The 13,988-nt window shown below is 50.4% G+C and overlaps 2 protein-coding genes across 2 annotated transcripts in view; one reads left to right on the plus strand and one right to left on the minus strand.

Moving 5' to 3' along the window:
• On the minus strand, nucleotides 1-11,570 carry LOC133372856 (protein-lysine 6-oxidase-like). Its single transcript, XM_061601949.1, has 7 exons — nucleotides 10,740-11,570; nucleotides 8,026-8,134; nucleotides 6,062-6,199; nucleotides 4,741-4,897; nucleotides 3,389-3,484; nucleotides 2,485-2,600; nucleotides 1-1,898 (listed from the first exon to the last, which is right to left on the minus strand). The coding sequence occupies exons 1-7, from the start codon at nucleotides 11,434-11,436 to the stop codon at nucleotides 1,892-1,894; spliced, it is 1,320 nt and encodes a 439-aa protein (XP_061457933.1). The 5' UTR covers nucleotides 11,437-11,570; the 3' UTR covers nucleotides 1-1,891.
• Nucleotides 9,666-13,988, plus strand: part of LOC133372857 (procathepsin L-like) — a 19,484-nt gene continuing 15,161 nt past the window's right edge. The window contains exon 1 of the mRNA XM_061601952.1: nucleotides 9,666-9,688. The gene's annotated coding sequence lies outside the window, so the exon portion shown is untranslated. The remainder of the gene's footprint in view (nucleotides 9,689-13,988) is intronic.

Below are 13,988 nucleotides of genomic sequence, written 5' to 3' on the forward strand. Positions count from 1 at the left end.
TGAACAAAGAGAGAGAGAAAATAACAGTAACCACTGTCAGCTCACATTGAGACAATAGTCGCCACTGGTTCTTCCATCTAAAATGAAGCATGCCAGTCAATATAAAGCCCTCTGGACATCCACATAGGTACTCACATGAGAATGGGTGTTTATTGCTGGGAAAAGCAGAAGGGAGTAGAAAAAGAGGAAGACCAAACAAAAGAGGGATTGACTCCATAAAGGAAGCTCTTCTCAATCATCCCAGAGTGCAGGATACGGAATAATGGGTCAAGTTTCAGGAAGCCAGATTTCAACTGAACATCAGGAAAAACTTAACTGTTAGAGCAGTACGGCAATGACCTAGGGAGGTGGAGGGCTCTCCAACACTGGAGGCATTCAAGAGGCAGCTGGACAGCCACCTGTCGGGGACGCCTTGAGTTGGGTTGCTGCATTGAGCAGGGGGCTGGACTAGATGGCCTTACAGGCCCCTTCAACTCTACTGGTCGATGAATGCGAATGAGGCAGGCGTGCCTTTCAGTGCGGCCTGGATGGCATTTCTCCCCCATTCCTCACTAAGAGAACAAGGCAGAAGGCAGCTTCATCAACTTGTCCTAGCCCTCCCTTGCCCTCTCTTCGCCAGCCAGGCGTGATTGTGTTTGTTTAGCATCTGGAACAGCAGCTCGCCACTGGACACCGCTCCCCAGGCGAAGGTGTCCCCGCCTGGAGGAATCCGGCCAAGAATGGCAAACATTTCCCCTTGGCCATCGGCTGGCATGCAACTCCTCTCCCCACAAAGCTTGCTGTTCTCTGTCCGGAGCTGCCCTCTCATCTGCCTTCACCACAGCCCCACTGGCTCCCTTCCCAAAACAGCCGCCTACTCCTCAAACAGCCGCGATGCGAGCCGAGGAGGTGACATTTGCCCCCCCACCTGTCCCGTGCCACACAAGGGCTTTTTCTTTTTAAAAAAAGTTCTCATGAAAACTCATCAGCGTTTTAGTACGGATTTCTCCTAATATACACATTTCTCACATGCCGTTTGACCTAATTTACGCATTTTTCGCAAAGCAGGGTTTCCCTAACGCCGTGCATGCCGTCAAAGCTGTTTCCCTAACGCCGTGCGTTTTTTTGGCATGTTGCTTTCACGAATCGACATAGCTTTATGGACTGCTTTAGCCCAGCAGATGTACAGACGACTTGGCTGGACAGCTCCGTCGCAAAATTCGGAGGCGTGTGGCTTTCAGCAGATGGTTGTGTGTCTGTGTGTTGTGGTGTGTCTATTGTCGACAGCATTGACGCACCTGTCTGGGCCACCGATGACTAGCATGTTTGCTGCATGTGTGTGATGGGGGTGTGCATGGAACACAAGTGCAAAGAGTGCATTTCCAAGGGCTGCGGTTGCAGCTGTTTCTTCCCCTAGAAACCTCCTCACGGCTCGAGTCGTGCTTCTGTGATCTTGGCAAATGATGGACAAGCCAAACATTCGCTTCATGGATAGGGTAAGTATCCAAAAGTCTCGTGCATTTTCCCCCTTATTTCCACAAACATGCTCATTTGCACGCATGCTTTCCCCTAATATATACGAGCAAACATTGGTTGGAGTACTGCAGAGCAAAATTAGGATAAGGGCAAATTTCAAAGGGTGGCTGTGTTTCGGTTGTTTCGGAGAGAGCAAATTTGACAGATTCAGCAGGGTCCTTAAATGCCTACGCGCTGTTTCATCAAAGCAAGGTGTGTGTGCTATTATGGCTGGCACCTCGCCTCTAGGATAGGCGAGGCCATCCGTCTGAGCAAATTTTGAAGCGAGGCTTAAACGTCTCCGTCGGTTCAGCTTGGCTGTCAAAGTGACCAAAGGCCTTACACTTAGAGGAAGGGGATGCAATCCATCCTCGCTCCGTTGACAGTGGGTTGCCGCTTAGAAGCTGTGGAAGAAACACACACACACACACATCATAGTTTGATCTTGACAGGTGGAGAGGTATTTAAATGCATGCTTTTCTCTGTCTGTAACACTGTCTTCCTCCTCTCCCTGGCAACCTCCTTTCGCAAGCAGTGCTAATCAACACTCCCACCCCTCAAGCATATCATTGACTGTTGCTTTGGTTTTTTTTAACCCCCCCCCAAGAGGTCAGACATAGCTACTTGCCCCCGCTCCCTGTATCAGCGAATTCAGCTGAAGCGTGCCGATGGCGTTATCAGCATGCTCAGGGAAACCTTGCAATGTGAGGATGTACAAAGTCTATCTGTTTGTCTAATCTATCTATCTATTGGGGCTAAATCCCACCAAGAAACACTTAGTAGTCACAGAATGCCGAATTCCAGGTGAAAAAGGAAATCGGAGAAACAGGATGGGTGGTGGTGGAATGGAGTCTCTTGCAGAAGGGCATGGCTGGCTGGCCGGACAGGAACACTCTTGAGGATTCAGTGACGGCTTTTGTTGCAGGCCTCTCTGTTTATTTAATGGGGCCAGAGTGACCCTACAGCCTTTTCGCTCTTCCCTCAGGGTACCTGGTGATCCTGCAGTTTGTTGCGGTGGCGTGGGTCCCCGTGTATACGATGTCGCACCTGGCCACGTTGTTGGTGAAGTCTGACTCGCTCACCAGGTAGTCCGGATTGACTGTCACCTTGAGAGTAGGAGGAGAACAGCCTTGTCACATGCTACCCATTGCTTTCTCTCCTGGTCCAGCTTTTCCTTTCCTAAAATCGGGTGGTGGTGGTAACTGGTCCAGCTGACTAGCCTCTACGGCTGTAAGCTCAGAGCTTGTCAAGGCTTGGCCTTTCCAACCAAGACAGGCTTAACTCGGGATGTTAGAAGGCAGAGATTTCTCTTCTGACCTGTCTTCGTCACAGTTAGCACTGTTTCCCCTCTGCTACAGATCGCTTTCTGCTAAATCCTATGTTATGTATCTCACTGTCTGCTGTTCAATGTAGTTATTTACATAAGCTACAAGTGTAATGTAGTTCATGACGCTGGGCGGTTATTCTCACTCGGAGGAGGCTGTCATGCAAATCAAGCGGTTGTGCATGAATCAAGGGATTGTACACGAACATCCAAATCCATAGGAGTGCAACCGTTTTTTAAGACGCTTTTGTTTTGATATGTTTGTAAAGGTGTTTTGGGTTAATATGTTTTAAAGGCTTTTGTTTTTAAGAAGTTTTAAAGTGCTCTGCGTGTTTCTGGTTGCCACCCTAGGCTCCTTCTGGGAGGAAGGGCAGGATATAAATTTAATAATAAATAAATAAGCTGTGGCATCTCCAGGCAGGGTGGGAAAGGCCCATCTGAAATCCTAGAGAGCTGCTACCAGTCGGTGCAGGCGGTACTGTGATAGAGGTGCCCTCGACATAAGGCTGCTCCCTGTGTCAGCCCTTGTGGCTGCATCCCTGCAACTTAGAAGTTTGCTGTCTACAGTACCTTGAGGATGTAATTCCCAGGAGGGACATCTGTAATGTCAATCCACTGGCAGTCGATACGGGCATCGTACGTGTCATAACAGCCAGGGCCCAGACCCTGAGCGAAAAACAAGATCACACCGTTGTGAGGTTTTCTTTTGATTGGATCATTGCCTTTGAACGTGCTGTGCATATCCTTTCTTTTATTAATATGCAATTTTATGGATTTCATCCATAGAAACACACAAAGAAGAGAATTTAAGACATAAATAAAATTCTGAACGTAACTTGCAAGAAAACTCACTTCCAGAGACAGCAAAAATCACCCAGGAATTGTTCTCTGCCACTCACTTCCCCCATAATGTTACAAGCAAGGCTTTGGTTCTTTCAACCAGAGTATTTAGAGGTAAGCAAAACAGTTGTGCTGGGGGAGAACTTGGGAGTCTCTTTGTGTGTGAGAGAGAGGAACCACATCATATACTTCAATTCACTTTAGGACTGTTCATTTAGCTCTAACGCACTTGCTGCAATGCCTGTTGAAAATAAAGGGTTACTTAGGGGATGCGAGACACAGAGGGCCCACACAGATCTGCTCTCCAAAACAGAAGGAATAGTTGTTGGGTGGGTGGGCTTCCTTTGGGGATGGGCAAATCCTCTCAGTTTATTAACCAGCATTTTAGTGGGATTTTCTCCTAGAATACATTTGTGTCTGTGTCTGTGTGTGCGCACAGTTTTGCCTAATGCACACGGTCCTTAGGCAAAGCAATTGCCCCCTCACATTTTGCAGATCTGAACATTGTATTCATGTGTAGATGCATTTCCTGCCCTAATGGACACTTTTACTCTAGTCTGTGCACGTTGCGACACATTACTTGGGCGGAAGGCCATAAGGCGAAAACTGGAGAAGTTGCAAATTTTGAAGGGTTGCTCAGTTTGGTTCTTGTGCTGTTTTGGAAAGTGCAGATTTGGTAGGCTCCCCTTCAAATGCAGACTATTCAGCATTTTCTGTGTGCGTCTTTCTGCCTAATGGTGGCCTCTCATTCACACACTCTGCTGTCCGTGCACAGAGCCGTCGGCCTAAGGCCATCAGCTGAGTCGATGGCCGGGGCTAGATTTGAACTTCCTGTATTAATCTGTTGCTCTGGCCAACTTTGATCTGAGTTGCCAAGTGACCAGATTGGAAAAAAATGGTGTGCCTTGCTCCCGTGCACTGAAGAACAGCTGGACATGCAGGAATCTGCAGGGGAAGTGTTTCCTGGCAAGGAGAGATAAGTGCTACTCCCTGCTGATGTCTGCAGAATGAGCGCCTTCTAAAGGAAGAGGAGCAGGGGCTGATTAAAAAAAGCTGGCAACCCTCTCCCTACCTCACCTCACCTGGGTGTGAGCTGTGCAGGCATACCGCCGCCGGACACCCGCATCGCACGTCGTGTCCTCCAGGCAGAAGCTGGCCTTGTGTCCCTCTGCGACCTTCTTCTGGGAGATGGCATCCAGAAGGTCATAGTTGCTAAAGGCGTCCATACTGTGGTAATGGCTGAAAGAGGAAAGTTGCTGGTGTTTGATGGGCTCCTGCTGCTTTTTATTATAACGCAAACCGACAACTGCATGGATAGAGAAAACCTTTTCTCCCTCTCTCCTAACACTGAAACTTGTGGATATCCAATGAAGCTGACCATTGGGAGATTCAGGACAGACGAAAGGAAGGACTTATTTACGCAGCGTGGAGTTAAGCCGCAGGAACCGCTCCCGCAGAAGGCAGCGATAGCACCAGTTTGGATGGCTTTAAAAGAGGGTTAGCCGCCGCCTCCACGAATTTGTCTGGCAGTGGCTACTGGCAGAGGTGTAGTCGTCCAGGGTCTCAGGGGGTCTTAGACCCTTTACTTTTTTGGGAGCAGGGTCCCTGTGTCTCCAGCATTCTACAAGCACCGTGGATAGCTCCTAGTGAGCAAGTGGCGCCAATACTGGACTAGGTGGGCCACTGGCCTGACCCAGGAGCAAGGCTCTTAGGTTCCCCTGGAGATTCTTACACCAGAAAGAGTCTTCTAACATGCTTCCTGCTGATTAGAGTCAACCAGAGTGAAAGGAAGTGAGTCAGTCACTGAGAAGACACTTCTCAGTAGCTAATACACTCCCCTCTCTTGCTGATTAGCTCCTAGGGATGTCTGTTGTTATGGAAGAAGGCACTAACAAGGACAGAGAAGCAGAAAACAGTTTTCACAACTGTCCAGATTATTCCCCAGTCTCAGAAGGTTGGATAATCTTAGAGGAGGCGTGGCTGTGACTATCATGAAGGGACCGTGGATGTCTGAATTTGCCACTACGCCACTGCCTGGAATGAAGATCAACAGAGCAATCCACCTCAGCTGACCATCCGGGCTGTATTTTGCTTCACTCACTTGTGGCATTGAACTGATTTTTTCTCCTTGCAAGGACCAACACGTACAAACCAAAGCAGAATATAAAAGACTGTGCAATGCTTTAGTATCAAAACACCCAAGCCCCAACGTGGAACACCTTGCCCAAATATTCAAATAATGTCATTTTGTCGACAGTCTATGGCAGGCCACTGCACAGAAGCTGGCTGCTTTAACTTCCGCCTGGGATATCTAAACAGAGTCCGTCAAGTCTGCCAGGAACTTTCTGTGGAATTGGGGTGATAAAATCAGATGACAGAATGCTGCGCTTTAGCTTTACTCACTTGTGGCAGCTGTGCCACTCCCAAGAGTGGGGAGGCTTCGCGGGGAGGAAATCTGCCAGCCCTTGGTTCTTCACTCGCTGTGGAAAACGGAGCAGGACCCGGTAGCTAATGCTGCTCAGCCCTGGTTGGTAGGCAGACCTACGGGAGAAGAGCGAAGGAGAGGAGAGTGACGTGGACCTCTGGAGCGACAGCTCTGCCTGCCATCAGGTCAGTCCACCTTGCATACATTCCTGTCTGCCACAACAAGGGAGGGGGTGCCCTTTGTTGCCCTGCCCACTTTTACTCCTGGGTGTAGTCGTCCAGGGTCATGGGGAGTTGTACACCCCTTACATTTTGGGAGAAGGGTCCCTTTGTATGAGCCAATCAGCATGAAAGGGGAGCGTGTTAGCCACTGAGAAGAGTCTTCCCCCTTGGCGAACAACATGCTTCCTGACTGGAGGCAATCAGAGTGAAAGGTGGGGAGTCAGTCACTGAGAAGACTCTTCTCAGTAGCTAACACACACCTCCCCTTCCATGCTGATGGGCTCCTAGGGTAAGTGAGAAGCAAGATTCATAGCAAAGTACCTTGGTCTCCCAGATCCTAGTCCCAAGCTTGGCTTCATTTCAGAATTCTTAAAATCGAAACTTTTCTGGCAATGTTTAGCCCTCTGAGAGAAAGAGATTGAGTGGGAGGGGGGAAGCCTAGGCAGTTTTATTCCAGTTCTATAATTCTGTAATTGCAGAAGAGATGGTGAATCCTGAGGGCATGGTGTGACTATCATGAATGGTCCCTGCCCTTTTGAATTTGCGACCGTGCTAATGCGGCCCTCCGAAGCATGTCTACAAGGAAATGGGCCCTTGAGCTGGAAATTATTCCCTGCTCCTGGTCTAAGACCTGCCTTGTTTTCAGCTCCAAACTGGAAGCGCGGCTGTAATGTCCGCACCGGTGGAAACGTGCGCTGAATGCGATCAGAAGTTTAAATGCTGGGCTGGAAAAGTTTGCCACTGCCGGGGAATTCTCTATAACAGGCGGAGGAATATCCTTTGCTGGAATAACAAAGGTGAAGAACTCCAGAAGGGTTATTTTTGGAGTCTTACAAGGGGGGGGCAGGAAGGTGAAGGGGGAAAAAAGGGGACCATTCATTGAACGAGTCAACAAATGGAGAAAGCAGTGACCTTTCCGTATTACCCTGTCCTGGGCTGACGGCTTTATTTGTTTGGGTGTTTACAGGAAACGGAGTCATTTCATTCTCACTGGTACCGCCACCACCAATTTTGCATTTTTTCCCCAAGCTAGAATCAATAAGCAGCAGGGCCGTTTGCTATCCCAGGCTGACTTGAAAGTCGGCCAACATAAGCGGGGGACAGTCCCTGCACCCTACGCTGGAATTTCACACTGAAAGGCTTCCATAGTGGACTCCAGCTCAGCTCTGGCTAGATCCTGGCAGGGTGAGATCTGAGCTAGCATTGGAAGGATCTGTCCATTTTGGCCCTCTCTGTTTTTCATTTTCCACCCCCCCCAATCTTAAGTTCTGTCCAAACTATCAAGCCCATTTTGGGGGGGGGGGGGAACCACGGCATCACGTTGGCACTTAGGCAACTTAGGGTCTTAGACTCTTTACTTTTTTGGGAGCAGGGTCCCTATGTCTCCAGCACACTACCAGCCAATTAGCTACCAAGAAGAGTCTTCTAACAGGCGCCCTTGTCCTTTCCTGCTGATTGGAGCCTGCCAGAGTGAAAGGAGGTGAGTCAAACACTGAGAGGATTCTTCTCAGTAGCTAACATTCTCCTCATTCATGCTTATTCATTCCTAGGCATCAACAAGGATCTTGTTCTCAATCCTGCAGCAAAAAAGTGAGGAGGGGGCATGGCTGTGACCATGCACTTCTGAATTTGCCACTGTGCTGCTGCCCATGAAGTGCTATGTTGTGCTGGCTTTTCCGCACGCACCCCTCGAACATCGATACCGTGCATTCCTCCTCTACCTCGCAAGGCAGTTTTCCTCGGCGGCGCATTTCAAGGCGTACAGCTGGACCCGCTGGATGTAGGTGCCTGCTTGGATGAAATATGGATCGGGAACTAAATCGGGAAGGCCTAGGCAGAAGGAGGCAGAGAGGAGGGTGAGGAAGGCTTGCCTAGGTGTAGAGATGGCTGTTCATATTTGGGCTCCATTGAGTGCTTTTGTTTTTTAATTGTTACATTTATATCCCTCCCTTTCCTCCAAGACACTCAAGCATAGCTCTCCCCCTCCTGATTTTATCCTCACAACGACCCTGTGAGGTAGGTTAGGCTGAGAGACAGTGGCTGGCCCCCAAGGTCACCCAGTGAGCTTCAAGGCCTAGCAGAAATTTGAATCCTGGTCTCCCAAGACCCAGAGTGACACTCTAACCACTAGACCACCACTGGCTCTTCCGTGTACTCCAGAGGTTTCCAAATCTGGTCTGAGATCGTCCATGGCGTGTCTGTGCAGTGGCAGACCCGTCATTTGTAGAACCCAGGAGTCCTCCCATAAGGTGAGCAGGACTGAGAGGATTAGCAGCAATGTCAGTTGGGAGGCTAGAATTAAGCTTAAGAACCTTTGCTGCTAGACCTTGTGATGTTGACCCACAACAGGGCCTTCTTGGTGGTGGTTTCCTGTTTGTGGAATGCCCTCCTTGGTAAGCTGCGTCTGTCTCACTCATGGATTTTTCAGGAGGAATTTAGAATTCATTCCTGTTTAATTAGGTGTTTGACGGCTGAAAAAGATTGTTCCTGGCAACCCCAAATATCACTGGCTGAGAGAATGTTTTAATTGTTTTTAGATATTATTATTATTATTATTGAACTCTTTTGGGAGAAAGGACAAGATATTAGTAATAACAGACAAACACAAAATTTGATAAACACACTGGGTGGTATTCAATGCTATTCCTGCTCAGAGTAGAGCTGCTGAAGGTAATAGACACGACAAATTTAAGTTAATTTCATTGGGTCTACTCTTAGGACTTAGCTGAATATGATCCCAAATTTTGAAAACAAGGCATCATAGCCAAAAATCCTTCCTTCCTTCACCTGCAGCCTAAATTTAAAAATGGACATTTAAAAAAATGTTTTTAAAAACTCCCCCCTTCCCTCTCCAGGGAGAACGGTCAACCCAGGGCAATTCTGGGAAACAATCACCCGAAAAGCAACATAACAGCAACATTTGTTTATCCCTCCTGCGGCATATTAGGCACCGTCTCTGTTGTCTTTCTGGCGCCTGCCAAAGACCTTCCTCTCCCAACAAGCCTTTTAAGTGGAGACCTTGATCCCAGGCTGCCTCTGTGTCGGGATGGCTTTTTAAGATGTTTTTTTATATGTGGAATTGTTTTTACATGCTTGTTTCTTTTTGGGGGGATTGTTTATTTGTTTTACCTACAGAACTGCTTTTCATTGTTATATATAGAACTGTGGTTTTTTTTACACTTTCGTGTTTAATGCCTGTGACTGTTTCATTTGTTTTACAATTGCAGGGAAGGGGATCTATCCTCAGTGGATAGAGCATCTTGCTTTGAACGCAGGAGGTCCCTGCTTCAAGCCCCAACGGCATCGCCAGGCAAGGCTGTGTCGGGGACCCTGCAGAGCTGCTGTCAGTCAGTGCAGACAGTACTGAGCTAGCCGGACCCAAAGGTATGACTCCGTATCTGACAGCATCGCATCTTCTTGTTCTCCTTTTAACTCTTTTGATTTAACTCACCTGGGGGCCTCATGGTAAAGGGTTAGGGCCAGAAATCTCAACAAATTATTATTATTACTATTATCCTGCCCTTCCTCTCAGCAGCAAACACAAGCACTAAAAACATGAAACAAACTTTTTAAAAAAAATCTTCAAAAACATTACTTAAAAAAGCTATGGAAGCATCTTCTAAGATTAAAAACATTTTAAAAAAGAAAGTTTAAGAACATATTAAAAAGCAGTTCCAACGCAGATGCAGAGTGCAAATAAGTAAATAAGATGTTTTAATTGTTTCATCGGTTGTCGTTTGCCACCCTGATAGCAGCAGGGGGGAGAGAAGTGTGTGTGTGTGTGTGTATAGGGATGGGGATATATTTTACCTGCAAACCAGTCGGGATGAGCTGATGCCTCACATCTATACCATGCATTTAAACTGGTCTTATAGCACTTTAACAGTTATGGCTTAATAAACGAACACATAATAAAAACCGCTTCCCATGAGGCACGCTGAAGCCATGCACAATACGATAACATATATATAATGGTTAAAAGGTAAAGGTGTCCCCGCACTTATAGTGCGAGTCGTTTCCGACTCTTAGGGTGACGCGACGTTTACTAGGCAGACTGTATATATGGGGTGGGATTGCCAGTTCCTTCCCTGGCCTTCCTTTACCCTCCAGCGTATGGTGGGTAAAAAAACAGTTCAAACAATTGCAAAAGCCAAAGCCATTAACTCCACAGGGAAAACAAGGGCACCTTTGTAACATCCGTCCAGATCTGAGGGTCCTAGGATGCTCCGTCTGACCACAGGGGTGCACCCTGCTTCAGTATCGCCTGCTCTGACTGGTAGCTCTCCAGGTTTTCAGACAGGGGGGGGTCTTTGGGGCGATCCCTGGGATGGGACCCGTGCTCTTCTGCAGGCATAAGGCCCTTCGCACTCACTGCCCCCCTCCTCCATGCCAGTGCCCCCCCTCCATCCCTCCCCCCTCTGCCCCCCCAGCTCACCGTGATGAAAGAATCTGGTCCCATAGCCCGGCCTCCTGTTGGCGGTGGTGGCCCCCGGGGGCTGTTGCCCGGCCCTGGGATACACGTCATGGAAGATGCTGTTCCAGTTCTGGAAGGAGTTCTGGGGGTTGTCTCTCGCCAAGGCACTGGGGGGCCGCTGGAGACCCCCTTCTTCGGGGACAGGCACCCCCTGGAGCTCGTTGCCTCCTGCCCCAGGCCAGCCCCCTCGCCCAGCCCCCGGAGGGCCGCCCCCCTGGGCTGTGCCGGGGCTCTCCTGCTGCCCCCTGGTGAAGGGGCCTGAGATGTTGAGCCCCTGGGGTGCCCCCCGGCCCCCTAGGGTGCCCCTCGCCCCGCTGCCCTGCTGCAGGGGGACCCCCAGCCCGGAGCCTTCTCCCCCCCCGCTGGGGAAGCCCCTGGCTTCCAGGATCCGGGGGGAGCTGGCTGGAGGGCCCCCTCGGGGGGCCCCATTGGTCCCCGCGTTGAGATAGAGGCGCTGGGGGGCCCCCTGGACCCGGCCGGCGCTGTTGAAGAGGTTGTAGAGGCGGCCCTGGTTCTCCCAGCGGATGTGCTGCCTCCAGGCGCCGGCCGGCGGAGCGACGCTGCTGCTGCCGCCGCCGTCGGGGCGCCCCAGCAGGACCAGCAGCAGCAACAGGCAGCGCGGCGGCGGCGGCGGCGGCGGGCGCCTCTCCGGCTCCATGGCGCGTGCAGCAGGCCGGCCAGCCGCGAATGGACCCGGGAGCTGGAGGGTGCGAGGCGGCGGCGGCGGCGGGGACGGCTCGGACCGCCCCAGACGGCGGCTCCCTCGCCCTCTCTCTTCCTCTCCGCCTTTCCCTGCCTCTCAACAGGAGGAGCCCAAAGTGAGGCTAGCATGGACAACTCCCTCCTCGCGGCGGGCGCGCAGTCCTCTTCCTTCCCCCCACCTACTCAGCGCCTTTCGTTCTCCCTCTCTTTGCTCTCGGCCTCAGTTTCCCTCCGGGCTTCTGACCTACTTTCCTGCCTTCCGATCCCCTGTGCCTCAGTTTCCTTTTAGGCACCTGCTTTCCTTCCTTCCTTCCTGTTCCTGCCTCGGTTTCCCTCTGGAGATGCCTCCCTTCCACCTGTCCTGGCTCTCTCTCTCTCTCTCTCTCTGCATCCTTTCTGTTGCGCATCCGTGATGATTTGTTCTCACGATGCTGTCGGTGCAGGCGCACACGGCCCTGCTTCCAATCCTGTTTTGCACCTGCACAAGATTCGAGGTGATCACACAGCGTCCTAATATTCTGTAAAACGGGCGGGCAGATTTCAGGCTTCTTGTAGGATTTTTCTTCTGTTTGTTGTGCACTGGGATAGCCCCGTATACAAGTACAAATCGACACCCACACCATACATTTAAAGCGCATGCCTTAGATAAGGACACCAGAAGACCCCCTGCTGGATCAGGCCAAAGGGGCCCATCTGCTCCAGCATCCTGTCCTCCCAGTGGCCAGCCAGACACCTATTATGGGAAGCCTGCAAGCAGGAACTCAGAGCAGGAGCAACTCTCCCCTCCTGCAGTTTTCCAGCAACTGGGATTCCGGCTGTGGAGGGACAGCATAGGCATTGTGGCTAGTAGCCACCAATCGTCCTAGCCTCCTGGTCTAATCTTCTCTTAAAGCCCTCCAAGTTAGGGCCATCCCTGCCTCCTGCGGGAACAAATCCCTCGGTTTAACTATGCGCTCCTGCGTGAAAAAAGCATTTTCTTTCCTGTCCTGAATCTCCCAACATTGAGCTAATTCGAGTGTTAGGAGAGAGGGAGACAAATATTTTCTCCACCCATTTTCTTCACGCCATGCTTGATTTTGTACCCTTCCCTCTTGTTGCTTCCCACTTGCCTTTTCTCTAAACTAAAGAGCCCCAAATGCTGCAACGCCCCCCCACTCTAGCTATGCAATATCCTTTCTTTGAGCATCAGAAGCCATCGCCGTTTCTACTCCATGTTTTCCCCCAACGTTATTGTCAGCCACCCTTTTGACAGCCTGTCTCTCTCTGAGCATACAGGGAGTGCCTTTTTTGTCAGGTTCTCACAATGCGTCTGATGCTCTGGCATTGGAAACAGGTTCTGGAACTGAGCCCTGCCAAGCCTTGGCTGGAAAAGCGAGGCGGGCACAGTGAGCCAAACCCTGGCCTGCAAACAGGGTCGTGGCCTCTTTCTGCTTGAGCAGCTTTGTAAATTTCCTTTTGGCTCTCAGTTTTACCTCCTTCTGCAAAAAGAAAACATTTCCAAACAGCCACAGAGGACAGTGCTTGATGGCCTCCTGTTTTGGCCTTGGCTAAATAAAGATCCCAGTCAATATTTGGCCACTCAGCCAGACCCCTCCAGGAAAAAGCTCATAATTCCCCCCCCCTCAACGCTCCCCATCCACTTCCTCCAAACCCCAGTGACTGGCACATGTGCACGCCCTTCTATTTGGAAGCCCAAGCTAATATTTGGTGTCACAGGATGGGTTTAATTTGGAGGTGGGGAGGCCAGGGAAAGAGGTGTTGTGGCTTGATATTGTGTCTGAAAGAAACCTCTTCTTCACCACAGGGAGTGGTGGCTGGTCCATTAGGGCATGTGGGGTGCTACCCTCGCCCAGCCCCCCACCTGCCTGCCTTCTTACTTACAATTGGCCCAGGGGGTGCCCTTGGCTGCCAGCTCCCTCCTCCTTAGTCTCAGGTTTGCCCCTTGGAGACCTCAGCAAAGAGGAAGAGGAGGGAGCAGCGCTAGAATGAGTCAGCTCCGCCTCTCATTGGCTCCCCCTCCTGATGGGCACCCTGCCTTCCGCCCCACCCGTCCCAAGGGGCACCAACCACCATCGCTGGCAAATTGTTTGCCCTCTTTTGCCCTGGAGGTCAGTAGGGTATGTACTGCCTTCAAGTCGATTCCGACTTATGGCGACCCTCTGAATAGGGTTTTCATGAGGCTAAGAGGCAGTGACTGGCCCAAGGTCACCCAGTGAGCTTCATGGCTGTGTGGTCGTAGTCTCAACACCTTAACCACTACGCCACACAGTTCAGTAGGAGTCTGCCTTGACTCATACCATTTGTCCCTCCAGCTGATCAGCTCTCAGACAGCAAGAGGTGACTTTAAAATTAATTTATTTCTGTGCTTTTTCTGCGGCTTCTCAGGACTGAGGCTGCCCCCCCAAAACACAACAACAATAAAATGCAATGAAAGAATGACATAGCATTATAGAATCATGGAACAGTTGAGTAGGAAGGGTCCTATAAGGCTATCAAGTCCATCCCCCT

This window comes from Rhineura floridana, chromosome 18, assembly GCF_030035675.1.
Source record: "Rhineura floridana isolate rRhiFlo1 chromosome 18, rRhiFlo1.hap2, whole genome shotgun sequence".
In the NCBI taxonomy this organism is placed as follows: domain Eukaryota; kingdom Metazoa; phylum Chordata; class Lepidosauria; order Squamata; family Rhineuridae; genus Rhineura; species Rhineura floridana.

Coding starts and splice junctions, on each gene's coding strand:
- LOC133372856 (XM_061601949.1), bottom strand. CDS start 11,436: ATGGAGCCGGAGAGGCGCCCGCCGCCGCCGCCGCCGCCGCGCTGCCTG. Junction 4,898..6,061: donor GAGTGGCACAGCTGCCACAA/GTGAGTAAAGCT, acceptor TTCCTCTTTCAG/CCATTACCACAGTATGGACG. Junction 2,601..3,388: donor CTGGGAATTACATCCTCAAG/GTACTGTAGACA, acceptor CCTACTCTCAAG/GTGACAGTCAATCCGGACTA.